Source organism: Herpailurus yagouaroundi, unplaced genomic scaffold (genome assembly GCF_014898765.1).
Source record: "Herpailurus yagouaroundi ecotype Mexico unplaced genomic scaffold, PumYag 203, whole genome shotgun sequence".
NCBI classification, from domain to species: Eukaryota; Metazoa; Chordata; class Mammalia; order Carnivora; family Felidae; genus Herpailurus; species Herpailurus yagouaroundi.
Genome location: NW_024412434.1, coordinates 2,771,513 through 2,794,580, shown reverse-complemented (window position 1 = coordinate 2,794,580; position 23,068 = coordinate 2,771,513). Strand labels below are relative to the sequence as shown.

At 36.5% G+C, this 23,068-nt stretch overlaps 1 protein-coding gene across 18 annotated transcripts in view; it reads right to left on the bottom strand.

Moving 5' to 3' along the window:
* PARD3 (par-3 family cell polarity regulator) overlaps window positions 1–23,068 on the bottom strand; it is a 565,232-nt gene that overhangs the window by 383,045 nt on the left and 159,119 nt on the right. For all 18 annotated transcript variants that reach the window (XM_040451006.1, XM_040451017.1, XM_040451003.1 and 15 more), the window contains one exon: window positions 19,352–19,532. In XM_040451006.1, the coding sequence (XP_040306940.1) occupies window positions 19,352–19,532 (181 nt within the window). The remainder of the gene's footprint in view (window positions 1–19,351; window positions 19,533–23,068) is intronic.

Sequence of the window (23,068 nt, the reverse complement as noted above, 5' to 3'; positions counted from 1 at the left end):
GAAAGAGGAAAGAGGAAAGAGGAAAGAGGAAAGAGGAAAGAGGAAAGGAAAGGAAAGGAAAGGAAAGGAAAGGAAAGGAAAGGAAAGGAAAGGAAAGGAAGAAAAAGAAAGGAAGGAAGAAAGAAAGGGGGGAGGGAGGGGAAAGAAAGAAAAGAGAAAGGGAGGAAGGAAGGGGAGAAAGAGAGAAAGAGGGAAGGAAGGAAGGAGGGAAGGAGGGAAGGAGGGAAGGAGAAACAAAGAGGATTTTAGCCAAGAAAACAAACTCATTATTCTGAAAACTGATAAAGAAAGAAATGGAATTAAGCACTTTGTCTCTCTTCCCTGTGCAAAAGCTACCACAGGGTAACAAACTCGATGACAACACAAAAGTTCTCTTTATAGGAATATTTTAGCTAATAAGTGGAAGACAATTAGAATATCAACATGTTGCAAACATTAAAAAAAAAAAAAAAAGGCCATCCAAACAAAAACCACCAGTGCTGCTAATACTGCAAAATGAGAAACCACCAGACTTTATGCATCTCCTGATAGAACCATACAACAGGACCTAGAGATTCCACTGTTGGAAAATCAAAACCAGAATCAAATCAAGACTTTGTACCTAATACAGGGGACACAGGAACACAGTTGATACCACAGGAATGGATTCAGCAAAGTCCAGACAGAGAAAAACCACAGGAAGAAAAACAATTAATTTCAATAAATAAATCATTTTGTGTGTGTGTGTGTGTGTGTGTGTCTGTGTGTGTGTGTGTGTGTGTGTGTGTGAAATTCAATGTGTAAATTTTCTTTGGATACTGATTTAAACAAGCCAAATATGAAACCACATTAATGAAACAGAGTAATTTTAATAATATTACATTGCATTAAGAAAATACTATCATTTCTAAAACAGTATGGGATTATGCAAAAAGTTTGCATCTTTTAGAAATATATACTGAAGCATTTTCAGAACAAAATATTGTGTAAGGTATGGAATTTGCTTTGAAATCATCCCATTTGATATACTAAACATGAAGCAAGATTGGGCATAAATTGATCCCTGTTAGACTGAGAGGTGAGGATGTATGTCATTATACTGCTCTCTTTAGTCTTATATATGTTTCAAATCTTCTGTAATAAAAAAATTAGCAAAAGAGAAATCATCTTGCAACATAGAAAACTATAAAGACAAGCGAGAAATATGCAATGTAACAATACTGAACAATAGCCTTTTTTCCCACCTAGGGTTAATTTTTTTAAAAAAGGAAGCTGACTAAAGTTACATATTCATTGTAATGATTTCCATGATATTTACTCTGCTACAGCTGAATGAATCTCTTTACAAGAGACTGCGCTGACTTCACAGAACATGCATTTGGAAGAGGCTCTGTTTCACTGAAAAGACTTCCTAAGTCAATCCCCCTAAAATGCTGTTTCGCAAAATTTAAACAACTTTTAAGATGCAACAAGAAATTACTTCAATTATTTTAACACGATTAGTGGGTCTACATGTGGCCTAAACCTCATTTAAATTAGGTGTGTCTTAACTCTGAAAATGCAAGTAACAAACACTACTGTAATCAGATTTCTGACACTTTTCAGAAAAATAAAGCACATTTGAGCATAATCCAGTTACAGAGACAAAAGGACTGTACCACACCCACACATACTTAGTAGATCTTGTCAGGGAACAGTGGAGTGATACATGGGAACTAACGATGAAGAAAGGTGAAAAATATTCTCATGTTTTTAAACTATGTTACCAGAAGATCCTCAAAGAGACAGTATTTACCAATAAGATTAGCAGAGGAGTAGACAAAATTTTCAAATGTGAGGAGCATAAAAATTAGAAGCTTGCAACCCATAGGAATTAAAAGGAAATTATAAAAAGCAGTGAGACATACACAGAGAGACATCACTATTTACGAGTTTCATCAGATTAAGAACTTTAGAAGTCTCTGTGTGTGTCATGTGTGTGGCGTGCATTTATTTCAAGGACAGATTGTATGAGAAATAAATCAAGAAGGAAAAACTAGGTTAAAAAAAAACTAGGAAATAAAACATTTCATTTATTAGAAAAAACACTGAATTAATCATATAGAAAAAAAGTCCCATTAGATAAACAATATCTTGATCTTATATAGTATTCTTTAACGTTAGCATTATATCCTTTAATATAAATATTTACTTTTTCAAGTTAAAAAAAAAAAGCCTACATAAAAACTCAGGTTTAAGTCAATAAAAAGGAGTAATACTTGTGAATATACAAAAATAAAGGCAAAGAATCACTGCAAAACACACACACACACACACACACACACACACACACACACACACAAACACCCCTTTTCCAGACACTTTTAGTACACCACTGTAATGGCAGTCCCGACTCTTGCATAAGATTACACACCTCGACATTTTCCATTACCTATGATGGTGAAGCATCAATTACTGTACATAAGTAAAGCAGAAACAAGGTAATACTCAAGCTCTAGAGGATAAAGCTATGCTGTGGTTGTTCCTGAATTTGTTAAGTTCAAAAATGTTATTTTTATTTTTTTTTCTCTCTCTCTCTATATATATACTCTGTCTTTAAAATTGGTAAGGGATGGAGGGCATCTGGGTGGTTCAGTCAGTTAAGCATCTTGCTCAGGTCATGATCTCAGGGTTTGTGAGACTGAGCCCTGCATCAGGCTCCACACTGACAGCACGGAGCCTGTTTGAGAGTCTCGCCTCTCTCTCTGCCCCTCCCCTGCTCGCATTCTCCCTCTCAGAATAAATAAATAAACTTAAAAGAAAATAAAGTTGGTAAGGGAAAATAACCACAACTATAAAATGGTCTATAGCTAGCCCAAATGTCTCCCCTGAAGCAAACAAGGCTTGTACTTCACAAAAGCCTTGATCTTCACAAAAATGCAGCAATTGAGTTGGCCTTCATACTAAAGGAAGTGAATAAAGATGGATGATGTAACTACAAAGCAGAGAGCAATCATTTTAGCTGTGTTTTCAGTAGACATTTCTTCTAATTAAGGATCTCGATTTCTACTCTAATAGAGCACTGGCCACTAACCATGCATACCCAATTGAGGATATAGATGTAGGAGATTATTTGTGATGTTTCCATATAAATTTACAACATTGGGGAATGTACAAAAATCAAAAAATATATAAAATTATATTCAATAGAAAATATTATAAAACACTTCTTCAGCATAAAAAAAACATTTCTCATTTCTATTAAAGGAATGCTAGCACCACTGTGAATAAAATTAAAAGACCAAGGATACATTTGGACTTGGATCTGTAGAAATTATATTCAAAGATATGAAAAGTCTTTCATCACGTTAGATTATTTAGAACTTGTGTTGAATAGACTGTCCACCCCTCCAAACCATCTGTGACCAAGTCCATGATTTATGTCCTCCCTCATGACGCCATTGCCGGTCTCATGGGACTGAAAGGAAATGGGAGTATATTTCTTGAATGCAAAACATGGTGCCAGTTGCTGCATAGGGATGGAAATAAAGATATGATTCTTTGCCTTATCACAATTTACAAGCTAGACAGGTACACAGTAGCCACAAAATAAGCAAAATATAAAGAAACAAAAAATAGAACAGGGTGGTAGGTTTAAGAAAACTTAGATCTTTATAAGATTGGTAAATGCCCAAGAATCTACTTCTTTATGATCAAAATACAAAAACAAGGTGAAGTAATACAAAAAGGGGGGGGGGGGGCTTTAGGTGAATGTGCTTAAGAACAGTCATTAGAACTAGTCTTCAGTCACTTTAAAGCCTCTGTTCACAACAGAATTATTAGCAACTTCTAGAATGGCTCAAGAATGGAACCTGATATGGAGGTTAAAGAACAAAAACTACACCTGCCATTTACAAGTACCATCAATGTCTGTAATAATCCTCAAAGTCATTCTTCAGATCCTTTCAGGAAGGTCTAGAACATAGCTAAAATAAACACCTACATAACTTTTGAGACTTAAAAAAAAATAAAACATAAGAAAGGGAAGAGGGAGAGCTTCAGCAGGTTAAGGGAGAGTACGTGTAAGACAAGGACATTGCCCACAGTCTCCAGTATTCACAAATTGTACATTTCTAATCGAAATTTCACACTTACAGCATGTCAATAATTTTATGAAAAATTATTTTAATTATACAAAAGACATATTAAGCAAATTTGTTACTACAGATTATTTTTATCAAGCAAACAGAAGTACATAACATTGGCTAGAGTTATTATTTTTATAAATATTGCTCCATTTGGCCCAACCAAATAAAAAATGGCCTCAAAAATACTTCTAATGAGGTGGTTGCCCCACGGTTCATTATTTTCCTTCCCTATGTACTTAAAGCAAAATGCCATCCCATGAATATTTTTAGGTCAGACGTTCATTGTTCAGAGAATAACCTGATCAGGAAAGATAATGCTTTCATACTGAAACCAACAGAAGTAGTATTTTTTTTCACACTACTCTACAATATTTAAGTATATGCATATTGTGGTAGGCAGAATAATGGCCCCGAAAGATGTCCACATCCTAATCTTATCACCTTACATGGCAAAAGTGCCTTTGTCTGTGTAACAAAGGTCAAGGCTTTGACATGAGGAGATTATCATGCATTATCCAAGGGAGCCTAATGTAATACATGAGTCCTTAAAAAGGGAAGAGAAGGGCAGAAGAAAAGAGAGGAAGATCTGACTGTAGAAGAAGTCAAAGAGATACAAGGTTATTGATGCTGAAGATGGTATAAGGGGCCACGAGCCAAGGAAAGCAGGCAGCCTTCAGACGCTGGAAAAATTCAAGAAAATGGATTCTCCCGTAGACCTTCCGAAGAGAGCACAGCCCGCCAACCCCTGGGTTTTCATTCAGTGAGATCCCCATAGCACCCTGACTTTCAGTACTGTAATGAAGTTTGTGTTGTGTTAAACCACTAAGTTTGTGGGAATTTGTTGTAGCAGGAATAGAAAACAAATCCATATGTATAAACAGTCACATACATATACACAGAATTACATACACACTGCTCTTCAAACATGGGGGAGACAGATTATGTATTAATTCCATTTAAGCCAATATTCCAGAGATGGCAAATTTTAGATGAGGAAGAGAAATGAAGAAGGTGGACTGGTAACGTTTGTGCCTGGAGCAGAGACACAGACAGCAGGCCCATCCATACATACCCCTGGCCACCTGGCTCTCCCTTTCCCCCTTGGAATAGATGCATGATCTCTCCAGCTTTCACTATACATCACAGACCTGTATTCAGAATTCAGTGCAGTTTTCTCCCAGGATTCTTCATTCACCAGCGACTTTGTTTATGCCTCCTATTCCCAACCCCCTTATTCTGGTTACAAGAGAATGGGTATTATCAAATCTTAGTGTGTACTCATATTACTTATGCAAGCTGATCACCAGCTGGTTTTTGTTGTACTAAGCCATAAATCTTTGGGCTGTAACATCCCTGCCAAGCAATGGCATACTCTTTTCCAACTCATTAACACAAGTTCTATATTTAAAATAAATACTTCTCAAGCTGCTTAAATAACAAATTAACTAATGGATCAGGCATGGCACAAACCACATTTTAATTAAATTGATGATAGGTTGAGTAAACCTGGTAGTACTCTTTTGAAATACCCTTTGGTTACTGCTTTTTCCATCTTATGGTTGTTCTGAGGCTTCCTAGAACTGATTCCATGGCAATTTTCATCTTTAAACATAGAGATCATCTTTGTAAAATGATTTATTTTCGCGAAGTTACTCTTGCACTCCTTCCATACATAAGTTCACTAACTATCAGCTATGTATACATATACATATACTCATACAGACGTATGTGTATTTTTTTCTAATTATTACCAGGGTACCATTCTATGAACCAGAAGATGCTGCTGTATAATGTGTTGGGAACACAACTGCAGCACAGGCCACAAGCTGGTGTAATTTTCCCATTTATCCTTTACTCTGTAAGAAAGAGCTGAAAATAGTGGTTGCTCTACACACAGGATAGACAGAAAATGTAGGCTACAGAAAATGTTCTACAACTTTTGGAAAGGACATAAATAAAAAGGCGATCCATGCCGGGGAACACACAGTAGGACAGTCTTTAAGGTGAGGCAAGGTCAACAGCTTGGACTTGTGAGACAAGAAGGAGAAATCCTAGGTGAGGGAATGGAAGCATAATCCCCTTTATGGAGTTATGAAAATTCTAAATTTGTTTACATGCAATCAAGTATGAATATGAGGGAAATAATTAAAGGAAGCATCAAACATAAGACACGGAAAGAGCTTAATAAAAAAGATCTCTTTGAGAGAAGGCACTATCAGTCCTTTCTCAAATGTGTTCCTCGAGCACAAATATGCCCACATGCACTTACACATCATGAGTCATACTACGTGCACACACTGTAACAACCAGATTCTTTATGAAGGAGAAAACCTATTTGCTAAAATGTAGGGAATGAACCGATACATGAAAATTAATATACTATTAATTTATAAATCAATATAAGTGAACATAGTAAATGCAAAATAGCATCAGGAATTAATACACTGATTTACACTTAATTTTTTTTTCTTTAAAACTTGGCCCTCCACATGTACCCCAATGTTTATAAAGCTGCACTTTCGACAATGGCCAAATCATGGAGAGATCCAAAATGTCCATCGACTGACGAATGGATAAAGAAGATGTGGTTTATATATACAATGGAATACTACTTGGCAATGAGAAAGAATGAAAACATGCCATCTGCAGCAATGTGGGTGGAACTGGAGGGTATTATGCTGAGTGAAATAAGTCAGTCAGAGAAAGACAGATATCATATGTTTTCACTCATATGTGGATCTTGAAAAACTTAACAGAAGACCATGGGGGAAGGGAGGGGGAAAGATAGATACAAACAGAGAGGGAGGGAGGCAAACCCCAAAGACTCTTAAAGACAGAGAACACACTGAGGGTGAACGGAGTGAGGGGGAGGGGAAAAATGGGTGATGGACATTGAGGAGGGCACTCATTGGGATGAGCACTGGGTGTTGTATGTAAGCCAATTTGACAATAAATTTTTTTTTTTTAAAAGGGTCCCTCATAGAGACTACAGCCTGTGCATTCCAAGAACAAATCAGAAGGGGTTAAAATACCAAGCACCTTGTGTCTTTTGTGTGGCTTCCTTACAGTCCTTCACTATGTGGGACTGAAAAAATGATTCGGAGATATGGAGCCCATCTCCAGCTGGTACAGAAGCAAACACAACTGGGATGCAAAGCCATTTCTGACACTAAAAGCAATGAAAAAATAAATAAGCAAACACAGTCTGAAGAAGCAAATAAGAGATCTATATCAAGTGCAGCAAGAAGAGAAGGATTTTATCTGCCAGGCTTTCATGGTGACAAAAATCACCCACAACATGGGTCTCTCTGTGGCATGCGCTAATAGAAAAAAGAACGTACATACCTGGTTAGAATGGGAAAATGAAAAAGAAACCTTGCTTACAACCTAATCTTGTAATATAATATGTTCATAAAATTATTTTCTCTGCGCATTACTACCTCTAATTGCCATTTGGAAATGGGCTTCCTTGCTTTGACTTAAAATGTACCTTCTTAATATATCCATAGCTACATTACCTTTACAAGTTTTCCAGTGTCAGTAACTATTTCTGCAGCTTATAAACAGACCATATAATTGGGTAGGTAAGGTATATTCCAATACAAAAGCAATGGTACAAGACCTCAGGGTCAAGTACAAGATACTAGCCAAAGACAAAAAGAAGGGAGAAGGGAAGAAGTATTCAGGCAGTGGGGAAGAAGTGGGGGGGGGGGGGGGCAAGGCAGTAAGAAGTGTTCTTCTCTCAGATTTCAGCAGGTTTTTGACAGATACAGAGAGTTTCATGCACAAGGGGTCCAGTTCCACAGAGTTTGGGTCTAATTTCAAAGGCAATTTCTGGTGGAGCCTATAACTCACCCCCTCCTAAAGTGCCACACATAAAGGTGTGGAGGTCCTGCCTAGGCAGAACTGTGGGCCCCCCACAGGCAAAGCTTTTCAGATGAAAACACTGTCCAAGGATCACCTGCTAACTGTAGGCTAAAAGTCCTACTGATGACATGGGGCAGAGAATTTCTAAAAAATAATACTGCTCTGCCTAATGGACTAACAGTCATTAAGTGTAAAATATTATATTCCATATGTGTTGAGATTTGCCAAAAATTAACCACACAGATGTGGTTAAATAATGTAAGGAGCAAATGTTTACTCTGCTTAAAGATAACCCAGAAATACTGATGCCTGATAGGAAGCACAAAGATGTTTTGACTCTAAGTGAGGTGTTGGAGATGCCACAAAGAAACCAACAAAGGGATCTTGAGGGAACAGTAAGGGTTCATACATTTTTGGCAGTAACTCGGCTTGTCTTGAACATGAAGCTCCAGCAATGGCTATGCCATAAGCACAGACGATGTTAGTTTACATAGACTAAGGTTCCCAATGGTAAAAATAGGGGAGGTGGGCCTGGATGTTCTCTAGGGGACTGCTACAATTCTATAAAGATATGAAAATCTTTTTCAAATGTCCCTTACACAATATACAGTAATATACTGGCAGTCTCAATGGAGGAGAAGCCATGCACATGTCTAAATGTTCACATGCTCAATGGAAGGTAAGGATTCTTTTGTAAAGTAAGCAGATAATAAATAACACAGTACATTGAAAAGACTACCAAGTTACTTTGGAGTGTTGCAACATAAAGACCACAGATGAAATGTTTCAGTCCAATGAAGCAAGTGATCACTTATCTTTTATTAGTGTATTTTAAAACCTACTATTACTTGTGTTCTGATGTGTGGAAAATGTATTTTGTTCCTTTTTTATGAGTGACGCATTTCACAAGTTTGAAAATAATTTCACAACCAAAATCACCATATGTTGATTGCTGGTTATTTAATTGGAAAATTGACGGATAAAAATAGGCACCTTTGTGATACCAAATATCAATGAAAAAAAAAAAGATTTTATTTATGGTATTTAAATGTGGTCCTCTGGAACAAACAAGCAGGTTCGCAGACAGTGTGCCTGCTGCTGAACTGCTGGCGCCTGACAGCCCATCTTATCTGCCAAATTGCTCATTAGGTTTGGCAATTTTCACCTGCGCCTCCAGTTTATATTTCAGCAGGGAATAAACATCAGCCTGCTTCTACCATCTTCTGCAGTGAGCTTCCAACACCCCTCAGTAGCACAGTCCCCACCCAGCTGCAGTCCTCCAAACACCCACCTTGTGTACACACCATTATTTTCAAAATGTCAATTTGGCTTCCAGCTCTGGAAGCTAGCTTACCTTAAATAAGGCAAAAATAGGAGAGAGAATATGTAAAATAAGCCCCACATTACAATACAAAGTGGGCTAATAATTCACTTCCTTTTTTAATACCAAAAAAGAACACATAAACAATCTGAATTTAATTTCAAAAATGCTCATTTCAGGGACTGCTTCTGAGTGTGGCACAGGTGACAAGAGAGCAGTGAAGTGGATTCTTCTTCCAGTTGGTCCTGACCCATCCAACCTTTATTATAGGTCTGAAAGGAGAATACTCCAATTTATAAATAAACAATAGAGGTAACGTGGCAACCAGAACAAAGAGGGAGCTGAGAGTACTACCCAGCTCTCTGTCTGTGCCTGCTTCCACTGATCCCTTCCAATGAGCACTCTGACATTCAGAGGCAGATCAATACACAAAAAATACAAAAGAGATACTTTGTGGGCAAAAAGCAACAAAGATATCAAACAAAATGTCTGAAACCCCATAAAACAACTTCTGATGGAATACTGTTTTTCATTTTGCAGAAGTAAAATATTCACCACCAACCCTGCAATTAGCTAGAAAATTACAATAATTACAGCAATTTTGTATCCCATCTCCAATCCAATTAATAGATATATGACCTTGTCAACATGTAATAATCAGATTGCATCTACAACAAAACTGGATGAGTTTTATATGCTGAATAGAACTTGCACAGTAAGAAGGTAATTATTTGAAATACCGAGAATACCATTTGTATGCCATGCTCCACTTCACAAGTTAAAAGGAAATACAATAGGAATATTATTTCTATTTTTCAATATATATTTAAATCAAATCCGGAAAATAGTATTCTAATACCAGTTCATGTTAAGAGAATAGATTTCTAAAGCAAAGATCTTGGCTCTCTTGGCAAGGCAAAATCAATGTGCATATGCTTGGGCAAGAAAAAAAGTGAGATCGAGAAAGAAAAGGAAAGAGGTGCTAATTTTAGGACACAATCCTTCTGTAATAATTATCAACATTTCTTTAAGTTCTAAAAGTTAGGAAACTAGTAAAATCTTAGTAATTAATCAAACAGCACTATTTAAATAAAATTTTGCCAGTAATGGATAAAAACTAACTGTAAAATTGACACAGCTTAGGGCACTTTCACAACATTTCTATAGCAATACCATTTCCAGAAATTTTACAATTATTAGGGCATGGGCCAGTTCCAAAGGAACCTTGAATCTTCAGTCTGAATTTTCCAGAGTTAATACAAAAAATTTAGCATTCTGGGGTGAAAGAAGGGAAGGGAAGCGAAGGGAAGGGAAGGGAAGGGAAGGGAAGGGAAGGGAAGGGAAGGGAAGGGAAGGGAAGAGGGAAGAGGGAAAAGAAATTACTAGACTTGAACTCAATTATCTATTTGCACAGGAAATGTGTGCCCCTAAACACATTAGGTCTCTCTAAGCCTGGATTTGTAACACTGACAATAGATACAGTTAAACATGTATCACGGAATTGTGAGGTTAACAGAAAACAGTCCCAATCTGACTGTGTATTGAATAGAGGCATTGTGACCTAGTAAAGAATATATGTCCTATAGAGGTTCCTGGATGGCTCAGTTGGTGGAGCACGTGACTTTTGATCTCAGGGTTCTGATTTCAAGCCCAACATTGGATAATAGAGATTAGAGATTACTTAAAAATCTTTACACACACACACACACACACACACACACACACACACACACACACACACACTTAGGGTCTATAACTTCTCAACCCTTTTAAACATCCATAAGGTCTGCACTCAAGAGACAACATTATCATCATCACTACCATACACTCTTCTGTTATCTAGTGCTTATCATGTGCCCTGCACTGTATTAGGACTTTAAAGACCTGATTTACTACTCACATCAATCCTGAGGCCACTACTTGCAGATTAAGGAATTGAGACTGAGAGATTACTAATCTTGCCCAAATGTTCAAACTGCTGGGACATTGCCTGTAGTCTTTCTAAACCATGAATCTACTACTCTGTACTACTGCTTAGAAAGGAGTTTTTGCATAGGAAGTTCATGTTAAAAGGATAAAGTAAAACAGACTCCCTCCCCCTCAAACTTACCAAAAGTCTGGTTGGAAAAAAAAAAAAAAAACAAAACAAAACAAGACCACTTATGCAGGGTCTGGTATTTGGTTATCTCTAAATCGAAGTATGCTTTTGCCTGAGAGGATGCAAACATCATCCCAGAAGTACAAGTACACCAAAAGCTCCAGGGACTTGATGTCAAGATCTTCAAATTCCATTTGCATCTTTCCCTAAAATGGCTTATTGTCCTTAAAACAAAGGTTCAAGGTGAAATGCTGGCTCTTCCTACCCATTCTCCCTGGTCAACAGCCCTAAGGGCTGATATATCCAGGATGCCTGAGGCCCAGGACTCACAGGACTTTTAGAGGCCCAAATGTTTTAATTTCTTCTAAAGTCAGAAGGAAAACCAAATGAACTTTTAGAATTAAAGAAAATGTCTTAAGTTTTTCTCACATCATATGAAAATACTTGGAGACCATGAAAATTATTAAATTTTACATGACAGAAAAAATAAAATACTGAAATATTTAAAGTTATATGAAATATAAAGTTTATTATTGATATTATCACGGTGAGAAGTGTCCACGAAAGCAAAGCAGCAAGTCTAGGAAAGTCATAATGATTCTCTGAACAGCTCTTCTACTTCACAGGATTAAAAAACATGCACACATGCACACACATTTAAAAAATAACAAAATAAAAAAATTTGTGTCACTTATCCTGAATCTTACAATTGACAAGATATATATACCACAGAAACTTCCAGGATGCTAAACAAAGGTACATTCTGATACAGTGGCCTTGATGTTGAGAAAGTAAGTGACTCAGGGTAACAAATCCTTCTGCCACTCAACTAATTTCTAGTTCATTCCTTTCCAAAAAAATGAAAGGAAGAAATGAGCCAGTTGTCTTTCCACTGATACATCAAAAAAATAAGTTTTGATGAATAATTACTAATTGATGTTTGGTGCTTAATCTGGGAGAAGTAGAAGAACGGGTAACAGTGCCTTAGCAAACTCTATCTATGCCCTTCCACTCACTTCTGTGAACAAGACTTCTCAGATAACAATTTCCTATTCTAGAAAAATTTAATATTTTTCAACAAGTGTACTAATTGGGTATACTATGCATTTATAATAAAAATAACTTCTATAATCTATGAGATGACAAATACCCATTTGGCCAGACTATACGTAAAACTGAAAATCTACGGGTGCCTGGGTGGCTCAGTCAGTTGAGCATCTGACTCTTGATTTAGGTTCAAGTCATGATCTCATAGTTCATGGCTTCAAGCCCCACATTGGGCTCTGTGCCAGCAGTGAGGAATCTGCTTGGGATTCTCTCTGCCCCTCCCCTGCCCTTGAGTGCACGCACTCTCTCCCTCTCTCTGTCTCTCTCTTTCTCTTGCTCTCTCTCCCTCCCTCCCTCAAAAATAAATAAAGTTAAAAACAATGAAAATCTACCCTACAGTCTGCAGAAACCAGCCTTACAAGCCATTCTACTATCTAGAGTAACGAGTCCAGGAAATTAGACTACGATCTGCAGCAACCAGTTCAGGAAGCTGAGCAATAATCCATGTAACAGCCCAAAATAACCAGGACTTCATTAATAACTGACAGCTTCCCTAATTCTTGACTCTGCTTTCAACTTAAGAAGCACCAGAGGAAGCCAAATATGTCCTCTTAATCAATCACATAGGGTACTCTGCTTCTGGGTAGCTCCCTTACAGATTCTCTGTGCCAACAGCTTCCAGTCAGGGCACATCTAGACCCTCCCCTTTGTTTTACTATAAAGCTTCCTCACTTCCCTGCCTGTCTTGGAGCCCGAGACGTAAGTGATGGTGGGGGAGTCTCTTGCCACAGCAGGCTCTAAATAGTTTGTTCTTATTTCGATGATCTCATTTATTTCCACATTAATAACCAAAATATTTTATACATTGCATATTTATGCTATGTTGATCACTATGTAGCAATAACAATCAGTATATCTGCATTTTATGAAAAATTTAAGAGTTAAAATTTGGATATATTTTCTTAGTTTCAGAGAAATTTGAAAAGATGACTAACCAAAGATATTCAAGCCTAAAAATATATTGGGTTAAAATTCAGAGTTACATTAAATGAAACAAAGCTGAAGAAAAACTGAAATTAAGTAAACTGTGAAACTGTTAAATAAGAGCACTATGCATGTGTTTCCTTGAAAAAAGTACACACACGTTTATTAAGAATAATTATAAACACATATGAAAACAGAACAGTATACTGAATCCCCATATAGCCACTCAGCTACCCATTCCTCACTTACCCAGCCTGTTTATTTTGAAGCAAATTCCAGATATATCATTTCCAACAACCTAACTCAGTATGTGTTACAAAAAGATAAAGACTTTTTGGAAAATAATTTCAATAACATAGCACACGTAAAAGGAAATAAATACTTTCTTAATATCAAATACTCAATCAGTGCTCAACTCACCAATTAGCCTACGAATGGTATTCGTTTGTTGTACTGTTTCATTTAAATCAGGCATTAAACAAGATTCATACATTATGATTGGATGTTGTGTCTCTTAGGTGTCTATTAATCTGTGTTCCTTTCTCCATCTCTTTCCCCTACCTTGCACTTGACCTATGGAAGAACCTGGGTCACTGGACTTCTATAATTTCCCACAGTCTTGACTTGACTGATTGCATCCCTATGGTGTTGCCATGCTTCCAGGTGTCTGGTATTTTCTAGAAAATTGGCAGTTGGATCTAGATGTTTGATCGGATTGAAATTTAATTTCTTTTGTCAAGACCACTTCATAGTATTATATTCTTCCATCAGGAGGCACATGATACTTAGTCCACTCTCCTTAATTTATTATCTTTTTTATATTAGCAAGTAATTGATGATAAGTACATAGATTCATTATTTCATCAGGAATGGCAAATTAGTAATATTCTAATTCTATTATTACTTTGTCACTTATTGGCTATGATACTTCTATACAAAGAAACTTCCCTTTCATCTACTACTTAGTTACCCAATAATACTATTCATACAGGAAAGAGAGGAGAGATACCTAATTCTTTAATTCTTTTATCAGTTTCCCAAATAATAAGTTGATCCACTAGTATCCTTCGCTTTGCTTGTTTACTTATTTTTTTAATCTTTTAATGTTTATTTATTTTTGAAAGAGAGAGAGACAGAGCACAAGCAGGGGAGGGGCAGAGAGGGAGGGAGACACAGAATCCCAAGCAACTCCAGGCTCTGTGCTGTCAGCACAGAGCCCGATGTGGGGCTGAAACCCATGGACTGCAAGATCATGACCTGAACCGAAGTCACATACTTAACTGACTGAGCCACCCAGGCACCCCATCCTAGCTTATTTACTTATCGTCATTATGAATTCAAGAATACATTGCTATTTACTAACCTTATTAATGTTCTAATAGTCTCTCCTGTGCCAGTGGGAGCTTCCATATGACTCCTGGGCCCTGCTGACACAACTCTAGTAATCTTTCATAGCTTCGTTATTTTCTTATGTGGCAGGATGATCCAGAATCATCTCCTACATTTCCTCCCTGAACCAGAATTCAGCCATTTCTCCATGAATTTCCAAAAGGACAGTTCTGGTCCTTTTGAATGGAAAATGCAATTCCCAAAGTACAGTCTAGATATCAGGGAATGTTCAGTTATTGGGCTGGGGCATTAATTCTAGACATATTTAGTAAATGCATATAGAATCTTCCCTTCCTTCCTCCTTCCTTTTTTATTTTTATTTATTTTTGTATGTGTGTGAAATGAAACATACCATAGATTCATTATATGTCCTATTCAAATTGAGAATCATGGGGTTTTTATGTATTCTACTCTAAGTTGTATCTGTATTCCTTTTCCTCTATACTCTGAATCCTGAATCCTCAATGGCACAAGAAATAGAATTAGAATATTATTATAATTCTTCATTTCCTCCATCTCATAATATCCACCCAACAATCTAAGACTAATGGTACCAATGTTACCAACAACAAACTGTTGCAAGGTTCGTTTGTTTCATGCTTTTTTTTTTCCATCTTCCCTTGGTGGTACAAATTACTAATATTTATAGTTACCTGAAATAGTTACTCTTGGATGACTGAGCAACCAACTGGACATATAATTTATGTTTACTTATGTCAAATGATTTTTAAGAATTACTATTAAACTATTAATAGTATTAAAATTTGATTATTAACTACATAAAATATAACATGCTTTGAATGCAAACTATACAAAACAAGAGGTTTTAAGTCAGCCTTGCTTCTATTCCATTTCGTTCATCTTATTCTCTCCATTCCCTGCAGGTACCTATTCTTTATGGTTATCCTTTTTTTACTTTATTTCTTCAACCTAAGAAGATTTTTATATAGTCTTTCACTATGTGGTCTATTTTATTTACTTTTTCATTTTTTAAAGCACATTTTTTGGAATTAAAAAAACTTACTTTAGTGTTAATATTTATATTTGCACTGTTTGTGTAATACTGCCCATAATTCCCTCTATTGATTACCTTCTATGAGGAATATCATTATTAGCTAGTCATCACTTTTTGTCCTTCAGTTTAAGGGTATTATTCAGAACACTGTTCAATATACTAGGCTCAAGAAAATTTTTATCAAGTGTTAGTTTTAATTTCTCTTAGATAACTGCTATTTTGACCATAAAGACGATGATTCATTAATTCAGGGTTTCTCTACCTCAGCACTATTGACATTTTGGGCAGGAGAGTTGATGTGAGGAACTGTCCTATGCCTTGTAGGATGTTTGGCAACATCCTTGGCCTTAATCAGATGCTCATAGTATACCCCATCTTTACCAGTTGTGACAACCAAAAATATCTCCATATATTTTCAATTATCCCTTGTGGGAAAATATCACTCATACCTGAGAACCACTAATTTAACTAACTCAAGGTTCTTGCTTTATATGTATTACAAGGACAAACTAGTGTCAACTTATAAAAAAGCATAAAAAGACCTGAATATGAGAATTCTGTGTATTAAATCCATCTAAGCTTTATCTTAATTCGCAAACTTAATGTTCCCTGTTTTACTCAGAAAAAAAAAAATTGTATACATCAATTCTTCATGCAGAGAAGTAGAGGAATGAATTCATTCATAGCAAAACTTGGAAAACATATAGAGTTATCACTTTCTTTCTCTAAGTTTAAGTATTAGGAGTTTATTTATCTGAAACCTTATATTAACCAGGCACTTAATTAGATTTGATTATTCCCCAATTCCACAAATTTCTATATATCATTAGATTCTTTATTTCCATATTTGTAAATCAGGAAGACCACTAAACATAAATTCCTTGTTGACAAGGATGAGGCCTTATTAACTCAACTCTGGACTCATCACCTATCACAATGCCTGGCCCATCATAGTCCAACTCTTGTACTATGTTTGAGTGAGTGGTATTAATACAGTATGACCAATCATCTTAATAGACAGGGGATTCGTATATAATGGGTAACTTTTACATAGTCACTAAACCTTGTGTTTAGTAGATGCTTACCAAACACTTGCCCAGGGGCTGCCCAAACCATAAAATCTAAATAAACTTAGCATATAAAATTCAGAACTGAAAAGTAATATTTACATATTCTCCCACTGATGGCTATAAGACATTTCAAATGGTTCAAATAAAAGTTCCTTTTCTCAATAAAGACAAGGTAAAAGAGATATTTTGTGTTGAAAACAGCATTTAAATTTTAACACAACAGGACCAGCCAAATGTGGGTGGTGGTGGTTAAGAAATGTTGCTGAGTGAAGAACAGTCAAAAGACAAAACTTGATGGAAAGTATGCCATTCAAATTCTTCTTAACATAAAGACAGCATTTATCTTTCCTCCAACACTTTTTTATTTTTTTATTTTTTTTTTTAATTTTTTTTTTTTTTCAACGTTTATTTATTTTTGGGACAGAGAGAGACAGAGCATGAACGGGGAGGGGCAGAGAGAGAGGGAGACACAGAATCGGAAACAGGCTCCAGGCTCTGAGCCATCAGCCCAGAGCCTGACGCGGGGCTCGAACTCCCGGACCGCGAGATCGTGACCTGGCTGAAGTCGGACGCTTAACCGACTGCGCCACCCAGGCGCCCCCTCCAACACTTTTTTAAGGAGCAGCTACATTAAAGGCATATCCGGCTTTATAAAACACATGAATAAAAAACTACAACAACAACATAAGAAAAAGCTCTATATTTAATTATGTATATTAGGGTGCAATTATTCACATAAAGACACTATTTTCCAAATATCAGGCACCTGAATACCTATAGTATTATTTAATTAAAAATTTACTTTAAAGTTTACTTATTTTGAGAGAGAGACAGTGTGTGCGTGCATGAGCAAGGGAGGAGCAAAGAGAGAGGGAGACAGAATCCCAAGCAGGCTCAGCACTGACAGCCTTAAAATTTACTTTAAATCACATTTGGGCAATCTACTTTTTATAAATGGATTTAGGGGCACCTGGGTGGCTCAATCGGTTAAGTGTCTGACTGTTGATGTCTGCTCAGGTCATGATCTCATGGTTCTTGAGATCGAGGCCCATGTAGGGCTCTGCACTGACAGCGTGGAGCCTGCTTGGGATTCTCTCTCTGCCCCTCCCTCCCTCACTCGCAGTCTCTCTCTCTCTCTAAATAAATAAATAAACATTAAAAAATATAACAAGTGAGTTTATTCCAAGCAATCACTAAAAACACGGACTTAATGAGCTGCTATACAACAGAAAAAGTAACTAGTGTACCACTTACATATTGCCTTGCATACCATGCCATGCATGGCACATACCTCACATTTTGAGGAATGTTGCCTGAAGTAAATCCAACAAGGTTTTTAAAATAGCATATTCATGTAGTAATCAAACGTTACTTCTACAAAATTAGTTTAAAAATATGTTTATACATGCATACAAACCTAAATTTTATAAGAATAAACCATATATTCTAAATACTATCTAACTATATTCTATTTAGGATTCTGTGTATTATTATAGAGATATTATAATATAATATATATATAATTATAATTATATATAATATATATTATATATATTAATATATAAATATATATAAATAATATATATAATATAAAATTATAATATAATATATAATAAAATATAAAATATATAATATAATATTATATATTATTATCTATTATACACGAAGATGTACTAAAGACTATTGGCAAAATCACACAGCACTTGAAAAACTGCAATGTTTCTACATAAATGTGACTAAAAGATAACAATTTTTAACTTATAAATTTATTGAAATGGACCTTCTTAACAACTGCTCAATTATAAGATTAGATAATTACAAACACTGAATTTATTTTTAGCAAAAGTTCTCCACTTTTCTGAGTAAATCTGTAAGAATGGCAGACAGAATTATTCAGGCAAATATTCTAGAACTTGAGTACTCTATGACCCCAGATTCCTAATATAAACTCAAGAAGCCCTGTATTTTCCTTCCTGCGGAATGTATTCTAACAGCCACTCTTCCAAATCTCTGAAGATAACTCTATCCCTGCGGTCACTTCATCACCTGCTCTTTAGATAGAGTTCAAGTAATGGCTGTATCCAAGTTGATTATCAATCAGAGATGCTATGCTCTGATTCACTGTGAGGCCTTTGACTATTTCCTATTTGATCTAACATTCAGAAGAAATACACAGAAAGAAAAATTCAGGTAATATAACTTTACGGTTATCCTTACTTACCTTGGGTGAGCGATTAAAAGTCTACCAGTCTAAAGTAAAATAAGCCTAATATATTAATGTGTGAAGAATCTTGACTACCTCTCCAGCAAAAGACATTTGCCCAGGTCCTAAACTTAATCAGTTTTGATAAAAACGATAATGAACTCCATTCACAGGAGCATGGCTGGATAACAAGAGTTGGCATTCCTGCAAATTACGATGAAACATGCAGAGAAGAAAGAGCCTTCACTTACTTGCACGAAGGACTGAAGGTGTCACTTCAATCTCGCTTGTCGCTTGGTAAGGCTGAAAGGCGGAGACGCTGCTGGTGCCCAGCTCACTGCCAAATACCTCTGGACTCTGGGTGCCCGTGGAGCTGGCACTGGTGCCGTCACCTCCATGATGTGGATCTTGCTCATCAAACACTGCCACCAGCTAGAAATGGAAGGTAAATTTGCATTTATAAACAAAGGCATTTATAATTGCTACCAAAAACTTATACCACATTGGACATAAATTGATAGAGGAGAAATACTGCTATCTAAGCACCCAGAAATGTTATGTCTTAGGAAGCCAAACTTCAAAGAAACAGTCTTTCCCTGAGTTTTGATGGTTTACTTTTTTATTTCTCAGTTGTGCATTTCAAATCCAAAACTCTAAGGATGAAAAATAATAAAATGGTTTTATATCACAGAATGCTAAAGGAAATAGGGTCAATTTAAATCTTTTTGTAAATGATATACTAAGAGGAAAAGAAAATGGATTTTTATATGTAATGCATATGTATGATATATAGTACTGTATATACAGCAAAAGGTAGAAGGTACCTTTCACTCAGTAGGAAAGAGTATTAAAAATTATACGTGTCTGCCCATTTGTGCATAAGAAATATAGGAAGGATAAAAGACAGTTATCGCCCAGAAGTTACTAAGAACAGGGTTGAAAGAAAGAAAATAGGAACAATGAAGGAGGTAGGAGAGAAAAGAATTAGTAATTTTAGAAAACTATTTTCACTGCTTAATCTAAGGTTAGAGAAAAAAACAACTTTCACATAAATTTGTTTCTCACAAGTGCATGGCTTACAAATTCTCACACTATTGGGGCGCCTGGGTGGCGCAGTCGGTTAAGCATCCGACTTCGGCCAGGTCACGATCTCGCGGTCCGTGAGCTCGAGCCCCGCATCGGGCTCTGGGCTGATGGCTCAGAGCCTGGAGCCTGCTTCCGATTCTGTGTCTCCCTCTCTCTCTGCCCCTCCCCCATTCATGCTCTCTCTCTGTCCCCAAAATAAATAAACGTTGAAAGAAAAAAAAAAATTCTCACCCTATTAGACAGACACACACACACAAGTAATGAATAAGAAAGAAAAATATTTTGAATAATGAAAGTCAAAATTCTCACTGTCAGAAACAGAAATTACAAATAAGGAAATAAATTCTGTGATGTTAGATTGAAATTACAGGCATCAATATAAATATGTGGTTTTGTAAGCGGGCAGGTAGACTGACAAGATAGGGATGGATGAATGTTAATGCATGTGTGGTTCTTAGCCCTGCCCACTGAGAGGTCCTAGAAGCGATCACACCGTGTGAAGGAACACAAGTGTCTGAATCTTGGCCTCTGATACCATTTTCCAATAAATGAACAAGGGCTCCCTAGAAAAATAGCTGATTCCAGGGTTGGGGCAGAGAAAATGATAGATGGGCCTGGAACACCTTGGCAATGCTAAAAAGTAAAGCAGTACTCAAAAGTGAAGGAGGCACATCAAAGGGAATCAGGTGTGGGACGTCTGGGTGGCTCAGTCGGTTAAACGTCTGACTCTTGGTTTTGGCTCAGGTCTAAATCTCATGATTCTGTGCATTTGAGACCTGCACTGGCCTCTGTGCTGACAGCATGAAGCCTGCCTGGGATTCTCTTTCTCTCTCCCTCTCTCTGCCCCTCCCTCGTTGACACTCTCTCTCTCTCAAAACAAATAAATAAACGTAAAAAAAGAAAGGGACGGTGTCTGGGTGGCTCAGTAGATTGAGTGTTCAACTTCGGCTCAAGTCGTGATCTCAGAGTTCATGAGTTTGAGCCCCACATCGGGCTCTGTGCTGACAGCTCAGAGCCTGGAACCTGCTTAGGTTTCTGTGTCCCCCACTCTCTCTGCCCCTCCCCCACTCACGCTCTATCTCTCTGACTCTAAGAAATAAAAAAACATAGTTTAAAAAAAAAAAAAAAAATCAGGTGCCAACCAGAAAGAAGTCCCAATGGCCAAAGCTGAGACAACCTGTAAACAAGTAAATAATAATACAGTTAGATTTTAGCTCCAAAATAAACTAAATATGTGTGAATCCATGATGATATAAGTAAATCTTTGAAGAAATCATTAATGGTGGAAAATAGACAGCTCTTCCACACCATAGCATTGCAATTAATAGTTATAGAAGAAATGATGGAAATAGAAGAAATCACCAAGCAATCTCCACAGCAATAGTTGTTGCAGGCGAGATCACCAATGGAAGCTAAAACTACTGGGTGAGAATATGATGAGAAACAGGATATTTACAGATCTCAAAGTATCTCCCCACAAAATACTTTTTAATTAAAAAGAGAAAAATAGTATCTTTGCAGGGGAGAAACTTGCAGAAACCACTTTACCAAGGTTAACATCACCAGTAATAAGTCATATCACCCTCTGATAAAATGCAGAGAAGGATATAAAATTACTTCTGTGTGATTCCTGCTGAAAATGTGTATCTTTGATCTAATCATCAGAAAACATCAGATATATCCAACTCAAGGGGCCTTGTATAAAATAACTCTTTAAAAATATTAAAGTCATGAAAGTCAACGAAAAGCTTATGAAATTGTGGAAGTTGGAAGAGACAGAGCAGTGTGCGGTCCTTGTCTGGATCCTGGGCTACAAAAAGGACATTAGTAGAAAAGAGACGAGGTGCATGGATGGCTCAGTCGGTTGAGTGTCCTACTTCAGCTCAGGTCATGATCTCAAGGTTTGTGAGTTTGAGCCCCTCAATGGGCTTGCTGCTGTCAGCATGGAGTCTGCTTTGGATCTTCTATCCTCCTCCCCCTCTCTCTCTGCCCCTCCCCTGTTTGTGCTCTCTCTCTCTCAAAAATAAAAAAACATTTAAAAAAAAGTCATACATGTATAAATCATACATTTATAAATCATACATTTATAAATCATACATTTATAAATCATACATTTATTAAAAAAAAGACAAAATTCAGATGAGGGCTACAGACAGTATTGACTCAATGTTACTAGTTTCCTACCTTTGGTAATTAATTGTCCTACAGTTATGTCCACTATTACATTAGAGGCGAATGAAGGGTATGTGGAAACAGTCTATACTATTTTTGCAATTTTTCTCAAATATAAAATTATTTCAAAACTACAATATCATAATACAGCATTACAAAGTACCATGAAAATTAAAATTCAATCTATTTCTTTTTATCACGAAACAGTGGCAGTCCTTGAAAATCTCAGAGTAATGAAGATCTAAAGACCAGTCGTACCTTGTTGGTCATTCACACTGCAATTCTATGCTTGCAAACTAACCTTGGCTTCCAAGGAAAGTGGAACCATGACTGACCCCCAAAATCCCCACTCCTTCTACCTCTAATTCAAGCTTTTCCAATGTGAATAGTCCTATCAGTTAAAGGAAAGTAAGAGGAATTTACAGACCATGGTAAATACTTAATCATTCCAATCTTTATTTCTGAGAGACTATTGTCATTTTGAGCAAATGCTATTTCCAAGAACATTTATATACCATCAATTAATTCATAAGACAAAAAAAGAAAACCTAAGGTCACAGAGACATGTAAACAAACATGAAGCTCAGAACCCTGCTGTGGCATCATATATAATTAGCTGATTAAACAACGTGGAGGGAGGTTAAGTGGTAAGAAGAAATTAAAGTAGGACAAATAGTTGGACCACTCAACCTTACAATAAGCAATATAAA